The sequence below is a fragment of the Sceloporus occidentalis genome, unplaced genomic scaffold (assembly GCF_023333645.1).
Source record: "Sceloporus occidentalis isolate IW3139 unplaced genomic scaffold, rSceOcc1.0.p SCAF_79, whole genome shotgun sequence".
Taxonomy (NCBI): domain Eukaryota; kingdom Metazoa; phylum Chordata; class Lepidosauria; order Squamata; family Phrynosomatidae; genus Sceloporus; species Sceloporus occidentalis.
The window spans coordinates 807816-829032 of NW_028317059.1; the positions used below are offsets into that span (position 1 = coordinate 807816).

The window sequence follows — 21217 nt, forward strand, 5'->3', positions numbered from 1 at the left end:
CCTGGTTAGCTTGATTTTCATCTTTATTCAGTTTCACATCTGGCTATATTTTTTTCCAATGTTGTAGTGTTTTTAGGACTCATACTTCAGTTTGATTTAGTTGTGAAGTCTGTTATGTTTGAAGACTTTGGTAGGATTTGCCTTTGGGCCAGTATGTGTGCCAGATGGCTACTTTTAGATGAGTAATAAATGTATTACACCAACAAAAGCGTAATCCTGTATCTCACAAGAAAAAAATAGAAGATATTAAACCACAACATGCCTTGTTTCTGTGTTAAATGTATTTTAAGCTTTCACAAGCCGTCTGAGTGGGAATAGAGGAGTCCAATACACACGTCTGGCTGTGCAGAGAGGAAGCACCTTTCAGATGGGTGGTAGCAGCACCCACACCAGGTATGCTTAAATCTGTTGTATTCATTTAACTTCATAGACTGTAGGATGAATGCAGGACACTCCATTCATCTCTGAAAGTCTATATCTCATTGCAAAGCTGGGGTTTACAGACCATGAAATAAGACGGCTTTAAAGGAGCATTCTAGCCCATGTTACATGTATAGACTCCAGTGCTTTTTTACTGCATGCAGATCTATAAGGATACGTTAGCTGTTACTTTACATCTTTTCCTATCGTGGCCTCAACTAAAGTCTACCATACATGCGATTGGCTGTTGCTACGCATTTAAAAAAATTATGAACTAGGCTCATCATTTAAAAAATAATAATAATAATAAAAAAAAAATTGTAGCTACAAATGAGGATAAAAAGCAAAAAAAAAAAAAGGCCCACCACTCGTTAGATCTGTGTGAATTCTAGATGTCTTAGTCCGTTGAAGTAATTTGTCGTCTGCTGATAACTGTGAAGGTTTTTTGAATTTAATGAAACAAGTCTCTCTCGTCAGGCCGGCCGGCAGCAATGTGGACAGCCTGTTGCGACTGCGAGGACGCCTGTTGCTTGATCACGAGACCCTCTCTTGTCTTCTCGTCTTGTTGTTCGTGGATGAGCCCAAGCTGAACACCAGTCGGCTGCATCGCGTCCTGCGCAACCTCTGTTACCACGCGCAGACCCGTAACTGGGTAATTCGCAGTCTACTGTCAATCCTGCAACGCAGCAGCGAGAGTGAACTCTGCATAGAAAGTCCCAAGACTCCCATCGGAGGCCCCGATAAGAGAGGGACTGTCAAGTCCTGCTCTTCCAGCCACGACAGCCGCCCGTTAGAATTGATGCACAGGGTGGATTCCAAGAACTCCAACCAGCTTTCCTGGCTCTCTGTGTCCATGGATGCCGCTCTTGGCTGTCGCACCAATATCTTCCAAATCCAGAGGTCCCTGGGGCGCAAGCACACTGAGAAGCATGCTGCCTGTGGCTCCACGGTCCACATACACCCACAAGCTGCGCCGGTGGTTTGCAGGCATGTGTTGGATACGCTTATCCAGTTGGCCAAGGTAAGGCTTAGAACTTTCTATGGAAGATTTACTAGTTGTAAAGATTTTAATATAGGCTGCCATAGTTCTAGCTAATACCATCCTTTTTTTTTCGTTAATGATTAAAACGGTGCCATTTGTTTATCATGTACCTTTCAGTTCTTTCTATTTTGCGGCTTTGTGTATATAAGTCTGTACGTTTTCACTTTGCCGTACTGGAGGCTTGTGTGCGGTCACAACGTCAACAAGGAGTAGAAAGGGATGTAGTTATATTAAGGATATTTAGCAGACATGGTTATGTAGCTACGTGCCGCTTTCTTCATTGACCTCAATCTCTTACCCCCTTAAGTGTTCCCCAGCCATTTTACACAGCAGCGCGCCAAAGAGTGCAGTGCAGAGAGCAGCGATGGCAGGGAGAGGAAGGTCACCTGCAGCCCCTGCCTTCCACCGTCGGGTGCTACTGGGTCAAACAACAGCTCCACGGATTTCTGGGACTTGTTGGTCAAATTGGACAATATGAATGTGAGCCGTAAAGGGAAAACCTCTGTAAAGTCTGTGCCCGTGAGCTCGGGGGCAGAGGGCGAGAGTTCGCAGTGCAGCCTGGAAGCTTCGCCTCTTGGACAGCTCATGAATATGTTGTCGCATCCTGTTATCCGACGCAGCTCGTTACTCACGGAAAAGTTGCTTCGTCTCCTTTCCCTCATCTCCATTGCCCTGCCTGATAATAAGGTGCCGGAAGTCAATCAAGCAAATGCAACCGCTCCCGTGCCTGCCCCCACCCCTGCTGCCGCTTCACTACCTGTGCCTGTACCAGCAGTGACCGTGCCGTTGGCAGTCGCCACAAGTGTGGTGTCCAGTAAGTACTTCAGTCATGCCCTGTATTATAACGCACCAAACCTTGGATGGTCTGTTCAACCTTAAAAAATTATTTTTAATTCTAAACCCTATCCCGTAAAAGCCTCTATTTTTATACTAAATCTTCTTTTTTTTTATTTTTTTTTTAAAGCAGTTACAAAAAGCAGCAAATCTCCAGCTAAATCCAGCGACGCCAGTGGTGTCCCAGAAAAGATGGCGGCATCAGGCCTAACTGAGAAACAGCTGCAGCTTTCTGTTGAGGTAAGCGATTGGAATGATCAAATTTCCCATATTTGGGCAAATTAAAAAAATGAGTCTTCACAGCCAATATTTTATAGGTCTGTGGGTGGCTGCATGTTGCAGTGCATGGTTAGGCGACCCTGTCTTTCATGGCACGTGCACGTGCTAACCAGATGTATAGGTTCATGCAGAACGTCTCCTTCCCAGGTGCTGACATCCCATTCATGTTCAGAGGAAGGCTTGGAGGATGCCGCAAACGTTTTACTACAACTCTCGCGGGGTGATGCCGGCACGAGGGACACCGTGCTGAAACTGCTCCTTAGCGGAGCCCACCACTTGGGATACACTCTGTGCAAACAGATAGGTGAGATGATCTGAAATACCCCACGCTTTCACGGCCTGCACACATTTTGCTTTTTTTCTCAAACTGAATGTTGCTGGTTTGCTATCCAGGTACCCTTTTGGCGGAACTGCGCGAGTATAACTTGGAGCAGCAGAGACGTATTCAGTGTGAGGCCCTTTCTCCGGATGGAATGCCGGAAGAACAACCCCAGAACACCAAAGCAAAGGGCAAAATGCAGAGCAGGTGAGTATTGCGGTCCTGAATCATTGGGCGCGTGCTTTATCCGGAAACCCGTTACACATTAGGACAGTAGTCAATCTAAAATGTTAGGTCTCTCCCCGCCCCGTCTTTGCGCTCCAGGTTTGACATCGCGGAAAACGTGGTGATCGTGGCATCCCAGAAGCGCCCACTAGATGGCAGGGAGCTACAGTTGCCCTCCATGTCCATGCTGACTTCAAAGACTTCCACGCAAAAGTTCTTCCTGAGAGTCCTGCAGGTCATCATCCAACTCCGAGACGACACACGCCGAGCTAACAAGAAGGCAAAGCAGACCAGCCGACTAGGTGGGAAAGCTGCATGTCTGACGCAAGGGATCAGAAAAAGTGGGATGAGCAAGGGCAACTTTTGTTGGGTTACCATAGGGATCATAGAAGACAAGTGGTTTTTGAATGATGCCTTTTATTGGCTAACTGAGTAAATATAGATTGCAAGCTTTCAAGACCTCTCAGGTCCCTTCATCAGGCATTTTATACAAAAATGTGGAAAACCTCATCCAGTTTTTTCATAGTGTAATTGGTCTAATAACTCAAGCTGCAACTATGGGCCGAGCTTTTTCATAAAGCATTCCGGAGTAGTTGAGGGGTTATAAGAAGCCTATAATGTGTTACCAAACCTTAAAGGTCATGAAAAACTGTGTATTGTAACAGTGGGCACGTTTACTCTGTTTTGCTGGAAAGTAGGTGTTTGTAGAGGTGTCTCTCACGCACCTGGCGGATTAATATAGAAGGCACTGCATGACCTCTCCGCTCTTCTCTTGCAGGGGCTGCCAGTCTGGCCTCGGCTAGCAGCATCCAGGCAGCTGTGCAGCAGCTGGAGGCCGAGGCTGATGCCATTATACAAATGGTACGTGAGGGTCAAAGGGCACGAAGACAGCTGCAAACTGCAACGGTTAGCATGATGACTGGCTGGCAGAACATCCATCCTTTAGTTTGTTTCTCCCTCCTTTTAATTTGAACGCTGTTATTCATCCCTTAATCTACCCCACCTTTTTCCTGCCTCTTGGTTTGTCGCCATCTTTATGTACACGTGAGACTTGTCCTTGTCACGCTTATCCCTAGCTTGCCCTATGCACTTTCTTCCAAGCTTAGCAGAAGCAGGTTAGTACACGGCTTCTGGCGATGTGAGATGTTCCTCTTGTGGGATGCATGTGATCAGTTGCCGCTTATTCTTGTGCGCCGCTTATTCTTGTGCGCCTCATCTCTCCTGATTTTATGTGGCTAGGCTTGCTGTCCTCGTCAGCCAAGTGATCAGTCTTTATTTTGTTCAGGCGGAGGGTTCGGCTCGCAGAGAAGAGTCTCCAATGGATGTGGACCAGCCCTCTCCGGCCACACAGGACACGCAGTCAGTTGGTCAGTGCGCGGTCAGGGACAAACCATGTTTACTTGTTCAGGGTGTAACAGGTAGTCGATGTAATGTAACCTTGTGTGCTTGTTTTAGCTTCTGAAGGCTCTCAGGCTGCAGAGAAGAAAGAGGAAGAGCGGCTGCCAGAGTTACCGCTGCTGAGTGAACAGCTCAGCCTTGATGAGTTGTGGGACATGCTGGGAGAGTGCCTGAAAGAGCTGGAGGAGTCTCATGACCAGCATGCTGTTCTGGGTAACCAAAGCTACGCAGCTCACTCTCTTCGATTTCTCTTCCATGGAATGAGTCTTCATTGTTCATGTTCTTGGTTTTTCTCCTTCTGTAGTCCTCCAACCAGCAGTAGAAGCCTTTTTCCTTGTCCATGCAACAGAAAGGGAAAGCAAGCCTCCAGTACGAGACACGAGGGAGAGCCAGCTAGCTCACATTAAAGATGAGCCACCTCCATTGTCCCCGGCCCCGCTTATGCCTGCAACCCCTTCTTCCTTGGACCCCTTTTTTTCTCGGGAACCTTCATCTATGCACATCTCATCCAGCCTGCCTCCTGACACACAGAAGTTTCTGCGCTTTGCAGGTAAGAACCTTAAGTTTTATGTACTTGGTAGAAAAGGTAGAAGGTTATTAGATGTTATTTGAGACTTAAAGCCAAATACCTTTTATACTGATCTAACGTTATTTTTTTATTTATTTAAAGAGACCCGTCGCACTGTGTTAAACCAGATCCTACGACAGTCTACCACCCACCTTGCCGATGGTCCCTTTGCTGTTCTGGTGGACTATATCAGAGTTTTGGACTTTGATGTGAAACGCAAGTAAGTATATCGTACCTTGGGTTTTAAGAATACTAGCAAGAAGTGTCTTACGCGCTTTAAAGTAGGGCTGCAACAACTAATCGATAAAATCGATGATAATCGATAATGAAATTCGTTGGCAACGAATTTCATTATCGATTAGTTGAATCGATTTTTATTGATTATAAAATGAGGGTTTTTTCAGAGCAAATGCTCTGAAAAATACCCCTCGCGTTATAATCCGTTAGTGTGACTCACAGGAGCCACAGCAGCAGTTGCTACTTACAGTTCCTCCCTGCAGTCACTGCCGATTGGCCTGCCCACTTCCTTTTTCCAGTCCCTCCCTGCAATCGCTGCTGGAGAAAGAAAGGGGCGGGGCCAATCGGCAGTGACTGCAGGGAAGAAAGGGGCGGAGCCAAACGACCGATTGGCTCCGCCCATTTCCTTAGCATCGCCATGGCTGTGACACTCATCTAACTGTGAGTATAAAATTAATATTTGGGCTGCTGAAAGTTAGGGGAGGTGGGGGTTAATTTAGGGGCAGTTATAGTTAATGGGGTGTTTAGGGTTAACTTAGGGGCAGTTATAGTTAATGGGGTGTTTAGGGTTAACTTAGGGGCAGTTATAGTTAATGGGGTGTTTAGGGTTAACTTAGGGGCAGTTATAGTTAATGGGGTGTTTAGGGTTAATTTAGGGGCAGTTATAGTTAATGGGGTGTTTAGGGTTAATTTAGGGGCAGTGGGGGGGCGTGGCTAACCACCGATCAAGATGGACGCTTAATCCACTGGCTCCACAGGCCCACTGCTTCTTTTTGCCTAAAATCGGCGTTTAATCCTTACCAATGGGGAAACATTCGAAGCTAGGTGCCACTCCGAAACATCCCCTGCCTAGAGACAAAACAGCACATACCTCGGTCAAGTCGTTCTTTCAGAGCTTCACTGATGCTGATTCCCGCGACTCCATGCAGAAGGCCTCACCACCTGGCAGCCCTGGGAGTCAGTACTCGGATCTGCCCTCAGAATCCGGTCGGGATCCGCTGCATCCGCAACCTAATTCAGAAGAACATCAGTGGCGTAGCACGCTGAAGGACTTACCAACTAAAGCTGATCTTATTTCCATCATTGCAGAGGCACATGCGCCCCTAAAAGCTGACCTTTCAGACATCAAGAAAGACCTGCAGCACATGGGTGACCGGGTTTCTACTCTGGAGGCCGATGCAGTCACTACCCGCTCCACCGTTGACAATATATCGGGCCAGCTGCGGGTGCAACACACGACAATGCAACGTTTAATGCAAAAAATTGAAGATTTAGATAACAGAGGCCGCAGATCTAATCTGCGGATTCGTGGTGTTCCGGAATCGGTTCTTAGCTCGGAAGTGGTTAGTGTACTTAGCACTATTTTTAACAGACTTCTACAACAGCCTGTAGATACCGTAATCAAGTTTGACCGTGCTCATCGGGCTCTTAGGCCACGACAACCAGATGATCGTCCTCCACGAGACATCGTCTGCTGTCTTGCGGAGTATGCGGTCAAGGAGGCCATCCTTGCCGCATCGCGAAAAGCGGGCTCCCTGGAATGGGAAGGACACAAGCTTCAGGTATTCCCTGACTTATCCCCGATTACACTCCAGTACCGACGAGTCCTCCGTCCGCTCACTTCTGCCTTGCGCGAGGCTGCGATCCCGTATCAGTGGGGGTTCCCTTTCTCTCTACTGGTCCGTAAGGGCCCTGACCGGTATACCGTACGCTGTGCGGCTGATGTTCCTGCGTTGCTTGAGGGATTGGGCCTACCAGCTATCTCGATCCCTGATTGGGAATTGTCCTATGTGCCTCCCCCCACACTGAGTGACCCAACCCGGGACTGGTCTTCTAAGCCGCAGCGTCGTCGTCGCCCTAGACAAGTTGACTCGCTACCTACCTGAACTCCTCTCCGTGGCCTGGGAGTTTCTGTATTTGCTTTTGTCTCTATTTCTACGCATCGCTGATTTCACCCTTTTCATCTTCTGATCTGGTCGGCCCTCATGCCTGCGGACCCAGCCGTCTTCGTCTATGGATTCCTCGAGACGTCATTTCTCTTGTGCTGGGATGAATTTCCCTTCGTGATCCGGATTGCATACAGGAATACTTCGTCTAGGCCGCCGGATTGACTTGGTATGGCGGCATCTGCTTCTCTTTGGACCGGCTGGATGCTACACTACTTAGGTCATGAAGGGTCTCCTCACGCTTCTTCCATGGACTGTTCCTGTATTTCGTCCATTGTTCCTCTGGCCCGGGTATCCCCTTGCTGGGTTTCTACGTGTAGTGATGGGCATTATCGATAAGTACTCCTTTCCAGACCACCTGTACTCCTTCTGTTATGACTATATGCTGTTTACGTTTTCTTGCTCCCATCATACACTTGTGCATCCTTTTATCTATATTTCCTATCCGCCCATGCTCTTGGATGGCATTTGTGTTGTCTGTACGGTTTCCAGGCACTTAACACATATGCTTTTTTGCTTATCTCACTTACACATCTCTTCTCTCCTGTCCAGAAGTCTGGCACGCTCGGGGGCTGTTGCTTCTCGTGCCTTCTCAGCCGGTCATGGATATTGTTTACTTTCCTCTGCACACACCACACACATGTTTCTGTTTTTATATATGTTTTTATATATGCCTATTATATTTCACGCATTCTGCACTGTTGTTAACCTTGGATGGCAATTGTGTTGTCGGTAAAGTTCCCATGCACTCAACACATGTGCTTTATTTTCTGTTTATTTCACATACACATATCCTATCTTGTGTCCTCAAGTCGGACACACTCGGGGGATCTAGCTTCATGTGTTTTTTCAGTCGGTCGTTGATATTGTTCACTTTCACTTGCACATACCACACACATGTTTCCGTGTTTACATATGTCTCAGGTCGGATAACTTCACCTGGATGTGCCTATTATACTCCACGCATTCTGCACTGTTGTTTTTTCCTATGTGTGCTATATGGTGTTGCTGCAACGTTTATCGTGGATTGTGTTAGATTACTCAGCATTGTGTGCTTCTGGGGTGGCTTGTTGGTCAAGGGTGGCTGGGGCGTTTTGCTCCGTCCCCCGCAGCTATGCCCCTCTTGGGTACATGTGTATGTTGGCATTCGTCTGCGCCGTCTTTTCCTAGTTGCTTCGGCAGCTTTTTCTTATACACTTAAAGCAGTGGGTCGTGGTACTTATGTCCCCTCATTTTCTTACTTTGCATCCCTCCCTATAGTTGGTATTTACTGTTTTTGTTTTTTGCTCTTTTTATCACCCCCCTGAGCTGACCACCCGGATTCTTGGTGATCCGGGTTTTCGGTTTAATCCTTTTGGATTATATGGCTCTCCTTTGGATGCTTTTGCATTACCTCAGATTCCGCAATGCGGATTTTCCGTATTCTTTTATGTTCCGCGTTTATTGTTTCCAGTTTCTGTTTTTTTTTGACTGTTCTCGCGATGCGTGTTGTCAGGCTGTCTGCCTTGGGCCCTTTCAGATGTCACCTTCATGCACCACACTACACTTAATTTTGTCACCCTAAATGTCAGAGGTCTCAACAAACCGGAAAGCCGCTCCAGTTTAATACATTTTCTGCAATCGACTAAATCTAAGGTGGCATTCCTACAGGAAACCCACTTCAGGGAGGGCAAAGAACCGGCATTATGTGCAAAGAGCTTTCCCTTGCGTTATTTCTCTAGCTCACATGACACTAAGACCAAGGGTGTTGCTATTTTATTACATAAAACATTACCTTTTCAACTGGTTGACACCTGGAGGGACTCCGAGGGGCGCTGTATTTTCATCAAGGGTTATATTGTTTCTCAGGTGGTCACTCTGGCCTGCATATATGCCCCTAACCGCAACCAATCAAGTTTTTTAGTCTCGGTCTTGCGCAGGCTTGCAGATTTTCAGGACGGGATCTCCATTGTGGGTGGCGATTTTAATATGCCATTTGACCCCAGACTGGACTGCTCTTCTGGACGTTCCCATATCCCCTATTCCCGCATATCCCGAGTCAAGAAGGCCCTTCATAACTTGCAACTGGTTGATGCATGGCGGGTAATGCATCCATCCGTTAAGGATTATACGTATTACTCTGCTGTTCATTCCCGTTACACACGAATTGATTCCATTTTTCTTTCTCATCACCACTTACCTTTGCTCTCCTCCTCCAGAATTGGACCTACTACTCTTGGGGACCATGCCCCTCTACATATTTCCCTGTCGTTCGCTCAGCTCCCGCCTAAGGTGTGGAGTTGGAGGCTGAATGAATCTCTTCTGTCGTCTCCGGCTGACGTTCAGGTCCTAGCCGATGTGCTTCGACATTATTTTCAGGACAACATCTCCCCTGAGACGGCCTTTTCTACGGTCTGGGAGGCTCATAAAGCCGTCATTCGGGGGCACTTGATCAAGTTGGGGGCCACTGCTAAACGCCTTGCGCTAGGCGAAATTTCCCGCCTTACCAATGACATAGCAGCCATAGAGGACACCCACAAATTCACTTTGAACCCAGATCTTCTGATTCAACTGGGTGTGCTGAGAGAGAGGTTAGCGGCCCTGGTCAATGCCCGGGCCAAGCGTCATTATCTTTTGACGCGTAGGCACTTTTACGAGCTGGGAGATAAGGCAGGGAAGCTGTTGGCCAGAGCTGTCCGGACGAAGCGATCTATGTCTTTCATCTCTAAGATACGAGACCGTTCTGGTAAATTACATCATTCTACCCATGACATAGCTGCCTGTTTCCAGGCCTATTATGCCTCGTTATATGGTTTGCCGCCGGCCCCTGGTTCGGTGCCTGCTGCTAGGGATTCTCTTAATCAGTACTTAAATAAGTTTTTTCCGGTGCGTATCTCTCGGGAGGATTCTGCACTGTTGGATGCCCCAATTGACCTCGCTGAGGTTGAGGCAGCGGTTAAGTCCCTGCCCAATGGTAAAAGCCCTGGCCCTGATGGGTTTACCAAGGCGTATTATCAAAAATTTCTCAAAATACTTGGCCCCCATTTGGTTACCCTGTTTAATGGATTGACTAAGGGAGATCATTTTGACCCCCACACTAATATGGCCCATATCACTCTAATTTTGAAACCGGGCAAGGAGGCAGACCTTTGTGGTAATTATCGGCCAATTTCTCTGCTCAATACGGATATCAAATTGTTGGCCAAAATTTTAGCAACGCGTCTTAAGCCCCTTATCCCGGGTATCATCCACCTGGATCAGGTGGGGTTTGTGCCGGGGCGGGAGGCGCGTGACAATACCATTCGCGTTCTGGATGTGATTGCTCACGCGAACAAATTAAATATCCCTTTGACCCTGGTCTCCACCGATGCGGAGAAGGCCTTTGATAGGGTCTCCTGGCCCTATTTGTTTCAGGTCCTCCGCCACATAGGCCTCGGTGGTGTTTTTCGCAGTTGGATCTCCGCCCTTTATTTTAACCCGTCCGCCAAGATTAGAGTGAATGGCTTTCTGTCCGATCCTGTTGTCCTCTCTAATGGTACACGTCAGGGATGCCCCCTCTCTCCCATCTTGTTCATCATCGGCATGGAACCCCTCGCTGCTGCCATAAGGCTCAATCCTAACATTGAGGGTCTAAAATCCTCATCCATGGAGCATAAATTGGCTCTGTTTGCGGACGACATGCTGGGAATGTTTACTGACCCTCTATTATCGATTCCGGCTTTTTTGCAGGACCTAGAGATTTTTCAACAAATCTCCAATTACAAAATTAATTTAGATAAGTCCGAAATTTTAGGCATTCGGGTCCCGGGTGAGGTCAAGAATGCCTTGACCGTACGCTTTCCTATTAGGTGGTGCTTGTCTAGTTTTAAGTTCTTGGGGCTCCAAATCCCTGCAGATCTCTCTTTATTGTTCTCCCTTAATTTTGTTCCCCTTTTGGACCGAGTGTCTCGAGATCTCCGCCAATGGGCCTTTCCACATGTATCTTGGTTTGGGAGGGTCGCGGTGTTAAAAATGAACATACTTCCACGATTTTTGTATTTATTCCACACATTGCCGATTTTTATCTCCCGGTCCTACTTTAAACAGTGTCACAGGATTTTTTTGCAATACATATGGTCCTCATCCTCGCATCGCTTGGCCTTTTCACACTTAGTTAGACCTAAACTCTGCGGGGGATTGGGGGTTCCCCATTTAGAGTTATATTATCATGCAGCGCACCTGCGTCGCGTAATTGAATGGACTATGCTGGTTCATAAGCAGTGGGTTCGGCTGGAGGAGGAGGTGCTCCCTCACCCTATACATACCTACCCATGGCTTTCTTTCGTGTCCAATCACTCCCGGCACGTTAGACACCCTACCGTGTCGCCAACTTTGCGCATCTTTAACAAATATCTTGCTAAGGGTCAACTTGTGTCATTCCCCAGTCCCCTTTACCCTATTTCTGACAATCCGGCATTTCCGCCTGGGTACCGCACTGGACGTGCTAGGCGGTTCTCACCTGACTCCACGGGCGTTCTGCGCTTTTGCCATATTTATGTAAATGATGCTTTGAGACCTATGGCGGCTTTGTTAGGACACCGGTCCCCTCATGCATGCGACCCCTTTTTTTACATACAAATGCAACACTTCCTCGTCTCCCTACCCAGACGGACTGACTACTGTAGACCCTTGACAGCTTTTGAACAATTGTGTTCAGCAGCCTCTGAACCACCCCACCTGATGTCTGTGTTATACTCCATGCTCTTGGCTTTAGATACGACATCTAAGCCCTACTTTTTGGCCCTGTGGGAACGTGAGTTTCCACACATTTCCACACCTGCAGACTGGGATAAGATTATTCAATTAACGCATAAGGGTGCCATAGCCAGTAGGATACAAGAAACTTCCTACAAATTACTTATTAGGTGGTATCGCGTCCCGCATGTACTTCATAAATTTCTCCCGGAAGTCCCCGACCTTTGTTGGAGGTGTGAGGATGGGCCGGGCACCTTTTTGCATATATGGTGGGAGTGTCCTTTAGTCGTTCCATATTGGAAGGTTGTTGAGCGAGTCTTACGTGAAGTAAATGACCCGGCTTATGTTCTGACCCCTGAGGCAGCACTGTTACATCACACCCCCCTTTCCATTAGTGCTTATAAGCACTCGGTCACCTTCCATGTTCTGAGTGCGGCAAAAGCGGTCTTACCCCTTTTCTGGAAGAAGCAAGACACCCCGCCCATTCAAGTTTGGCTTAGCAAAATGCAGTTTATTTCGCAAATGGAGGAATTGGTGTGGGCCTCCCGGGGGAAGGAATTTCAATATAATAGGAGGTGGTTTTGGTGGAAGGAACTTACCGCATCCCCTCGGTTCCCACAGGTACTTCATCCTGCTGATTAATTAATTCATTCACTGTTAGGTATTGCTGGGCTTCCTTCGATCGCGCGGTCCTGCGACCGAGGTTTTTTCCTCTGTCCTTGTTTCTTTCTTCGGATAATATGCTTGTCAACTAGTGACACCGACACACGCATCGTTTTCGTTTGTATTTTGTTTTCAGGTTCTGTTCATAGGGTACACTGTATCCTTTACATTTTGTTATATCTCTCCGGCCATTGCATCTCGGTCAAGCTGTGTGTTTCTTATGCTGATTGTACAATCCGGGTGTCTCTTGCTCCCACATCTGTCTTTGATCACTGACCTGTTATGTACCTGTCAATATATAATAGGTGGAGCTCTCCCGTGACGCATATATGTACCATGGTACTACTGCACAGTTGTCCTATCTGCTTTTTCATGCATCCTTACACCTGTTTCCTACTCTGACGGATTTTTGGCCACCACTGTACCTGTAATCCTTTTGGGTATGCGGTTTCATCATGCAATATTGTAAGCGGTTTTGATGTGCTGTGTTGTAATGTGATGCCTTTTATTTCATAACTTGCAATAAACGGAGAATTAAAAAAAAAAATTTAGGGGCAGTGGTGATTGATGGGGTGTTTAGGGTTAATTTAGGGGCAGTTATAGTTAATGGGTTAATTTAGGGGCAGTTGTGGTTGATGGGGTCTTCAGGGTTAATTTAGGGGCAGTTTTGGTTAATGGGGTCTTCTCTTCAGGATTAATTTAATGCTGAGGACTGAGGGTTAATTTCATTAATTTAATAAAGTTAACTTAAGGTGCAGTTAGAGGTAAAGGGGGGCAAACTGAGGGGAATCTAAATCCTGGGGGCAGTGAAGATTAATCCTGTATTTATTTATAAAAGTATTGTCTGTGAACGAGTCTGCAAATCCTATGAGGGCACTATGAGATATCAGGGGGGTATACGGCATACCTGAGGAGGACGGAGTGACATATCTGGGGGTATAAGGCATATAGGGTATATAAGGCATATGTGGGGAGGGCAGTGTGGCATGTCGGGGAGGGCAGTGTGGCAATCCTGGGCTCAAATATGCATAACTGGGGGGCAGGTTGGGGAAATAAAAACAAGAAAAAAAATTTATTCTGCCGTTTGTTTTTAACATCCTATGTTACTTTATTAAATAATTTAAAATAAATGAAAAATTATTTTTTTTTATCCGATTAATCGAAAAAATAATCGGCCAACTAATCGATTATGAAAATAATCGTTAGTTGCAGCCCTACTTTAAAGTTGTATTTATTTGTAAATATGCCACATTTATGCAATTCATTATTACACCTGCTACATTGATGTGATATATAAATAGTGAGCTTTAGTGTTTGATTTGATAATTGTGGAAGCTTAAGCTGCTACAAGATGTTTCTGCTTCCCTGCACAGATATTTCCGCCAGGAGCTTGAGCGTCTCGATGAAGGGCTGCGCAAAGAAGACATGGCTGTTCATGTACGACGCGACCATGTGTTTGAAGACTCGTACAGAGAACTTCACCGAAAATCTCCTGAAGAAATGAAGAACAGATTGTAAGTGTCCTAGTGTGAAAATGGGGATTTCTGTTGTGGGACGTGGTTGATAACCATCATCTAATGCGGTGGTGACCCTTAGTAGGGAGCTTTTATCTTTCATTTGCCGTTTATATTCTAATGGATAGACTTGTGCATTCGTCTTCGGGCGAACATGGAAACGAACACGAAGAGTGCGTTTTCGTGTTCGTTCCGAAGACACGCCGAAGAGAAGACGGCGGCGGTAAAACGTAGGCGAAGACGAAGACGAAGACACACACCACGAAGATCTTCGTGATTGTCTTCGTCTTCGTCTACCATTCCCCCCCTTCATCTTACCTTGTCTTGGCTTCTTGGCTTCTTGGCATCGCGGCAGTTCCCGGAAGTGGAAATCCGCAGGTTCGCCGTCACGCTACAGGGCAGTGCGAATGAGCCTATTGGTCGCCTACAGGGACCTCCTCTGGCATCAACCAATTGGTTGATGCCAGAGAAAGACCCTGCAGGTGACCAATAGGCTCACTCGCAGGGTCTTTGTAGCCCCTGACAGCGAACCTATGGATTTCCGCTCCCGTTAACCGCTTCGATGCTGCGTTATCTAACACAGCATCGAAGGGGTTAACGGGAGCGGAAATCCATAGGTTAAAGGGCCGTGCTAGCGAACAATAGGCTCACTTGCACGGCCCCTTAACCCTTTAAAAAAAAGTTAACCCCTATGCCGATGCCACTGGTCTCCCTTCCTGTTCAATTAGTTAAATGTCCGTACGAGCGACTTTATTGGTCGCTCGTACGGACATTTAACCCGGCACAGACTAACTAATTGAACAGGGAGGGAGACCAGTGGCATCGGTCTCCCTCCCTGTTCAATTAGTTAAAGACCAGTGGCATCGGCAGGGCAAGTTGCAGCATTGGGGTTTTAAAACCCCAATGCTGCAACTTACCCTGCCGATGCCACTGGTCTCCCTCCCGTACAGAGTTAAATGTCCGTACGAGCGACTTTATTGGTCGCTCGTACGGACATTTAACCCGGCACAGACTAACTAATTGAACAGGGAGGGAGACCAGTGGCATCGGTCTCCCTCCCTGTTCAATTAGTTAAAGACCAGTGGCATCGGCAGGGCAAGTTGCAGCATTGGGGTTTTAAAACCCCAATGCTGCAACTTACCCTGCCGATGCCACTGGTCTCCCTCCCGTACAGAGTTAAATGTCCGTACGAGCGACTTTATTGGTCGCTCGTACGGACATTTAACCCGGCACAGACTAACTAATTGAACAGGGAGGGAGACCAGTGGCATCGGCAGGGTAAGTTGCAGCATTGGGGTTTTAAAACCCCAATGCTGCAACTTACCCTGCCGATGCCACTCATCTCCCTCCCTGTACAGAGTTAAATGTCCGTACGAGCGACTTTATTGGTCGCTCGTACGGACATTTAACCCGGCACGGACTAACTAATTGAACAGGGAGGGAGACCAGTGGCATCGGTCTCCCTCCCTGTTCAATTAGTTAAAGACCAGTGGCATCGGCAGGGCAAGTTGCAGCATTGGGGTTTTAAAACCCCAATGCTGCAACTTACCCTGCCGATGCCACTGGTCTCCCTCCCGTACAGAGTTAAATGTCCGTACGAGCGACTTTATTGGTCGCTCGTACGGACATTTAACCCGGCACAGACTAACTAATTGAACAGGGAGGGAGACCAGTGGCATCGGTCTCCCTCCCTGTTCAATTAGTTAAAGACCAGTGGCATCGGCAGGGCAAGTTGCAGCATTGGGGTTTTAAAACCCCAATGCTGCAACTTACCCTGCCGATGCCACTCATCTCCCTCCCTGTACAGAGTTAAATGTCCGTACGAGCGACTTTATTGTTCGCTCGTACGGACATTTAATTAATTGAACAGGGAGGGAGACCAGTGGGATGTGCCGGGTAAGTTGCAGCATTGGGGTTTTAAAAGTCTGCACGAGCGACCAACAGAGTCGCTCGTGCAGACTTTTAAAACCCCAATGCTGTAACTTACCCGGCACATCCCACTGGTCTCCCTGTTCTATCAGTTAAATGTCCGTACGAGCGACTCTATTGGTCGCTCGTACGGACATTTAACTGATAGAACAGGGAGACCAGTGGGATGTGCCGGGTAAGTTACAGCACCAGGAGCCTAAAAGTCTGTACGAGCGACCAACAGAGTCGCTCGTACAGACTTTTAAAATCCCAATGCTGCAACTTACCCGGCAGATCCCACTGGTCTCCCTGTTCTATCAGTTAATAAATGATAGAACAGGGAGACCAGCGGGATCTGCCGAACAATTACGGCACCTGGAGTATAACAGTCTGTACGAGCGACCCTATTGGTCGCCCGCAGGGGGCTCGTCTGCCATCAACCAATGGCAGACGAGCCCCCTGCTGACGACCAATAGAGTTGCTCATACGGACATTTAAACTCCTGGCGCCAGAGCGGCTTTAACCCCGTTTTAACCCCTTAACCGGGGAAAACGAAGAAAACCCGAGCACGAAGAGTGTCCGCGAATATTCGCCCGAAGAGAAGACAGGACCAGGCGAATATTCGCGGAATACGAAGTTGTTTTTTTTGCCGAAGACGAGCACGAAGACGAACACGAAGAGCCCCCTGGTGCCCAAGTCTACTAATGGACACTGCAGCAAAGTTTCCTCTTTACTCTTTGTAGGTACATAGTGTTTGAAGGTGAGGAAGGTCAGGATGCCGGTGGGCTGCTCCGGGAATGGGAATCCAGAGAGATGTTCAATCCCATGTATGCACTGTTCCGCACATCTCCTGGTGACCGTGTCACTTACACCATCAACCCTTCATCGCACTGTAACCCCAACCACCTCAGCTACTTCAAGTTTGTGGGTCGTATTGTGGCTAAAGCAGTATATGACAATAGACTGCTGGAGTGTTACTTCACGTGGTCCTTCTACAAGCACATCCTTGGCAAGTCTGTCCGGTAAGTTTGACCATCTGCACATAACTCGCATTGTGCATTAGTGTGTCTGGTGGGTTAGGATGGGTCCGCCAAGCAGCTTTTTAAACGGACTGTGGCATTAAAATTAAAAGTGGAGTATCGTCCCTCAAACGCATCGTAGCGGAGAGTTCTATTTGAATGTGATCTACAGTTCTGTGTCTTTGGTCCAGGTACACAGACATGGAAAGTGAAGATTACCATTTCTACCAAGGTCTTGTCTACTTGCTCGAGAATGATGTCTCCACACTGGGATATGACTTGACGTTTAGCACCGAGGTAAGCGCGCATGCAGATAAAGATGCAATGGTGGGAAGTGTCGCTTCAACAGCTATCTGCACTGGTCTTTAAAATGATTTTCAACCGTGTGAGATCCTTTTTTCTGTCCTCACATTCTGCGCTGATTGTGTCCCTTTTTGGTGTTTTTTTGCTCCGTTTGTCCAGGTTCAAGAGTTTGGAGTATGTGAAGTTCGTGATCTGAAGCCTAATGGGGCAAACATTCTAGTAACTGAAGATAACAAGAAGGAATACGTTCACCTTGTGTGCCAGATGAAGATGACAGGTACATCAATGGCTTTGTGCTTCCTGGTGATTGTTTAAGCTTGATGCTTTCTCCGCTGCTTGTTTTTGTAATCGGCTTGGGCAATGTCTTTCTGCGTCAGGTGCCATTCGCAAGCAGCTGGCCGCTTTCCTGGAAGGATTCTATGAGATCATTCCCAAACGTCTTATCTCCATCTTCACGGAGCAGGAACTGGAGCTACTTATTTCCGGCCTGCCCACAATAGACATTGACGATCTGAAATCCAATACAGAGTATCACAAGTACCAGTCCAACTCCATCCAGGTAAGAACTGAGTTCCAGTGATTGAGATATGTTTGACAAATTAACTATTTTTGTATTCATGATTGGTCTGGGAAATTAATTTAAAGCTCCCTTAGTAAGCAGCATGTTGCCTTAGTTATGGTCCGCTTAAAGGGACAGTATCACTGACACCCCTATGATAATAAAAGCATAATAAAGTACTCTGAGTAACCCTAACCCTCTGAGTACTTTTTTATACATTCTTCCAACGAGGGGATGATAAACCTACCTGACACAGATTGCTGCTTAGGCTGTCGGTGGCAGTACAGAACTAGAGACTTTCTGTCTGTCGTATTCAGTGTTCCCTCTAAGCCGTGCGCTTGTGCGCGCGCACATAGCTTTTTAAGAGAGCGCACACGTCCAAAAATTGTGCGTACAAAAGTATATAAAAAGAAAAAAATAATATATTTTTTGAAACTTTATGCGGCACAGATATTGTGCGCACAAAATTTTTGCTCTGTGAAAATTTTTGCACAAGAGAAATTTTCTGCGCACGCCAACCAAGAAAAATTAGATGGAACATTGATCGTATTCACTAGTCATATGTCCGAGGTCTTTCCCTAACACCAGTAATGCAAGTTTTCATACTGCTTTGGAAACACAAGCCTTTATTAATCTGTGCCGATTTGTTGAAATTCTGCCATAAATCAGCAACGACTCTTTAGTTTAATGCTCTTCCGCTTTCAGTACTTTAGTATCTTCCTGAAGGTTAGTCAAGCCAGGAAACCACCTGAAGTCTTTAAAGTCAGGTTCATCTGAACTTGCCGTTATCTTGAGCCAATCTTATCGCCAGGGATGTGGAAGTGACCCAAATTACTGTCGATGCTCAATCCTGGCTGCTATTAAAACTGGTTCTAGATGTTCGAAGCTTTTCCTCTCGTGTATTTTATGGTACGGTTGTAAATGTCAAACTATTCTGTGCTGTCTTCTCTCACAGATTCAGTGGTTTTGGAGAGCGCTGCGCTCCTTCGACCAGGCTGACCGGGCCAAGTTCCTTCAGTTTGTAACTGGAACCTCTAAAGTTCCCCTGCAGGGCTTCGCTGCTCTAGAAGGAATGAACGGCATCCAGAAATTCCAAATACACCGGGATGATCGATCTACAGATAGACTGCCTTCTGCCCATACTTGGTAAGAGAAAAATGAGGGACTACTCATCTGTATTCTAGAATGTCCATGGGTGACTCTGTAATCGTATACATTATTCATTTTGACCCCTCTCTTAGAGGACTTTTCACGATATATGTTGTACGTCTGGCTTTAAATTATCCATATTTTCTTACAGTTTCAACCAGCTGGACCTCCCAGCGTACGAAAGCTATGAAAAGTTACGTCACATGCTGCTGTTGGCCATCCAGGAGTGCTCAGAAGGATTTGGCCTGGCTTAGGACGCCCTTACCGTGCATTCTTTTCTATTACTGGACTTTAGTGAGAGAAAAAAAAATTCAAGCCATGCATCAATCTTGCTCACCCTGCTGGCACCACGAAGAGGAACTTGCCTTCTGAAGATGCCGCCTGTCTCAGATCCCTTCCGATGGTGAACTTGTTGCGCTGAGATTTGGGAAAAATAATAATAAAAAAAAAATTTCTAAAAATGCCGCTCTGAAGGACACGGAGAACGGAGAGAAGCAGGGGGGAAATTATATATAAGTATATAAATATATATTTTTTTCTGTTTTGCTTTTCAGTTTGCTTAAGGATGAGTTGTGATGCTCAACTTTTTCAAAAAGTAAAGTTCAGATAGCAGGGTAAAAAGAAGCTGGTGGAAACGTTAAAATAAAGATGTGAATGGAGGGGGGGGGAAAAGACGCAAATCGGAAACCTAGAGCACTGTCGTTAAGAAATAGCCACTATTTCCAACGCTATTTTTTTTTCTTTTCAGCTTCAAATAAAATACAGAGGTGTTTACCTGTAAATAAACCACTGAACCTTATTGATGCAGTTTTTCTTAATGCCCCTCTTTCGGTTGGTGCTCAGAGTATTGGATGGGGCGGAAAAGATGGCGGGCAGACGAAAGAGTTTAAAAGGCACAGCAAGTCATGGGAAAAATCTAAATTTTGAATCGGTTCAGCCCAAGTTAATTCTGTTCAATACCCCCCCCCCATTTTGTTTCTCCCCGTTATATTTATTCAGTCTTTTCCCTTCTAATTGGATTTTGAGTTTGGATTGCTAGACTTATTTTTTGTGTTGGGATTTTTTTTTTTTTTTTTAATTTTCTGAAATCAAAATAAAAATGAAGAAAATTTTTAAACCTAATACAAGGTTTCTCTGTAAGTCTTCAGATACTAGGAAGGCCGAGACTGTTAAAGGGGGGGCTGCGCTGTGATTAGGGAAGGAGGTTGCAGGTAGTGGTCGGATTGAGCAAACCCGGCAGTTCTGCCAGACCTTATTCTCAGCCTGTCGTTCCTGGTACACATCTCACACGCTGTGCACAAGATATAGGGATTAAGCACTTGTGTCAACTAGACCATTCAGGAGTAATTAAAGCAAGTGTTTGAATAAAGGTTTAGTTTGAAAACCAACAGGTTATGTTTTGTCTTTGTTGGAATAAACGTATCGTGCCATCTCCAGCCCCCTTATTTCCGTGCTATTGTTTAAAGTCTATTCTGATGTCGTGTGCAGAGAATTTTTAAGTCTGCCACGATCGTTTAAACTTAAAAACTCCATGTCGAAAGCCACGATTTTCTAAAGGGCTTTATTGTAATGCCTTTTAACCTGGGACTATACATGAGCTCTGCAATCCCCGGCTCCGTGATATCCCTCCTCCGGTGTTACACGGGACCAAGTTCTACGGGAAAACCTGAGCTAGATCTGTGAAATGGTTAAATTTTTAATGCTCTCCTCCGTCAGCCGTTCTGTGTAGAGTGCATGCGCCTGTATAACTATGGGGGGGGGGCTTAAACCTTCTACAGGACTAAAAGTGACAAATGGACATTTTATAGCCAAAACATTTTTTCCTATCCCCTCTATGGGTACAGTTGAGAAAAAAACAAAACAAAAGTCATGCTTCTAACGCACCAGACGTTTATTTTGAGATCTGTTGTGTTGCCGGAGTCTTTCATGTAGTGAGAATGTGGTAGGTACGTGGAAATGCCTCCCAGTAAAGATTAATACATTGAAGAAATGTAAACTCGGATAGGCAGGGGCACAGGGGGGCCATGTTGTGCTGTAGTTACATATACTTTTTAGTGTAGGTGGATAGGCGAAAGGCTTAAAATAGACGATGCGTGTAGGACTTGGTTCTGTCCGTCTCCT

At 46.4% G+C, this 21217-nt stretch overlaps 1 protein-coding gene across 1 annotated transcript in view; it reads left to right on the forward strand.

Annotated features, from left to right (window-relative positions):
• The window catches only part of LOC149285354 (E3 ubiquitin-protein ligase HUWE1-like), a gene marked incomplete at its 5' end in the record, with an annotated part of 41966 nt that extends 22616 nt beyond the window's left edge, over positions 1-19350 (forward strand). The window contains 19 exon segments of the mRNA XM_089495322.1: positions 291-393; positions 898-1439; positions 1767-2276; positions 2427-2536; positions 2723-2879; positions 2969-3101; positions 3219-3421; positions 3898-4025; positions 4405-4486; positions 4575-4730; positions 4822-5067; positions 5188-5305; positions 14018-14158; positions 16810-17088; positions 17277-17382; positions 17548-17665; positions 17766-17947; positions 18903-19093; positions 19248-19350. Coding sequence (XP_089351448.1) covers positions 291-393; positions 898-1439; positions 1767-2276; positions 2427-2536; positions 2723-2879; positions 2969-3101; positions 3219-3421; positions 3898-4025; positions 4405-4486; positions 4575-4730; positions 4822-5067; positions 5188-5305; positions 14018-14158; positions 16810-17088; positions 17277-17382; positions 17548-17665; positions 17766-17947; positions 18903-19093; positions 19248-19350 — 3608 coding nt within the window.
• Positions 19351-21217: the final 1867 nt, after the last annotated feature.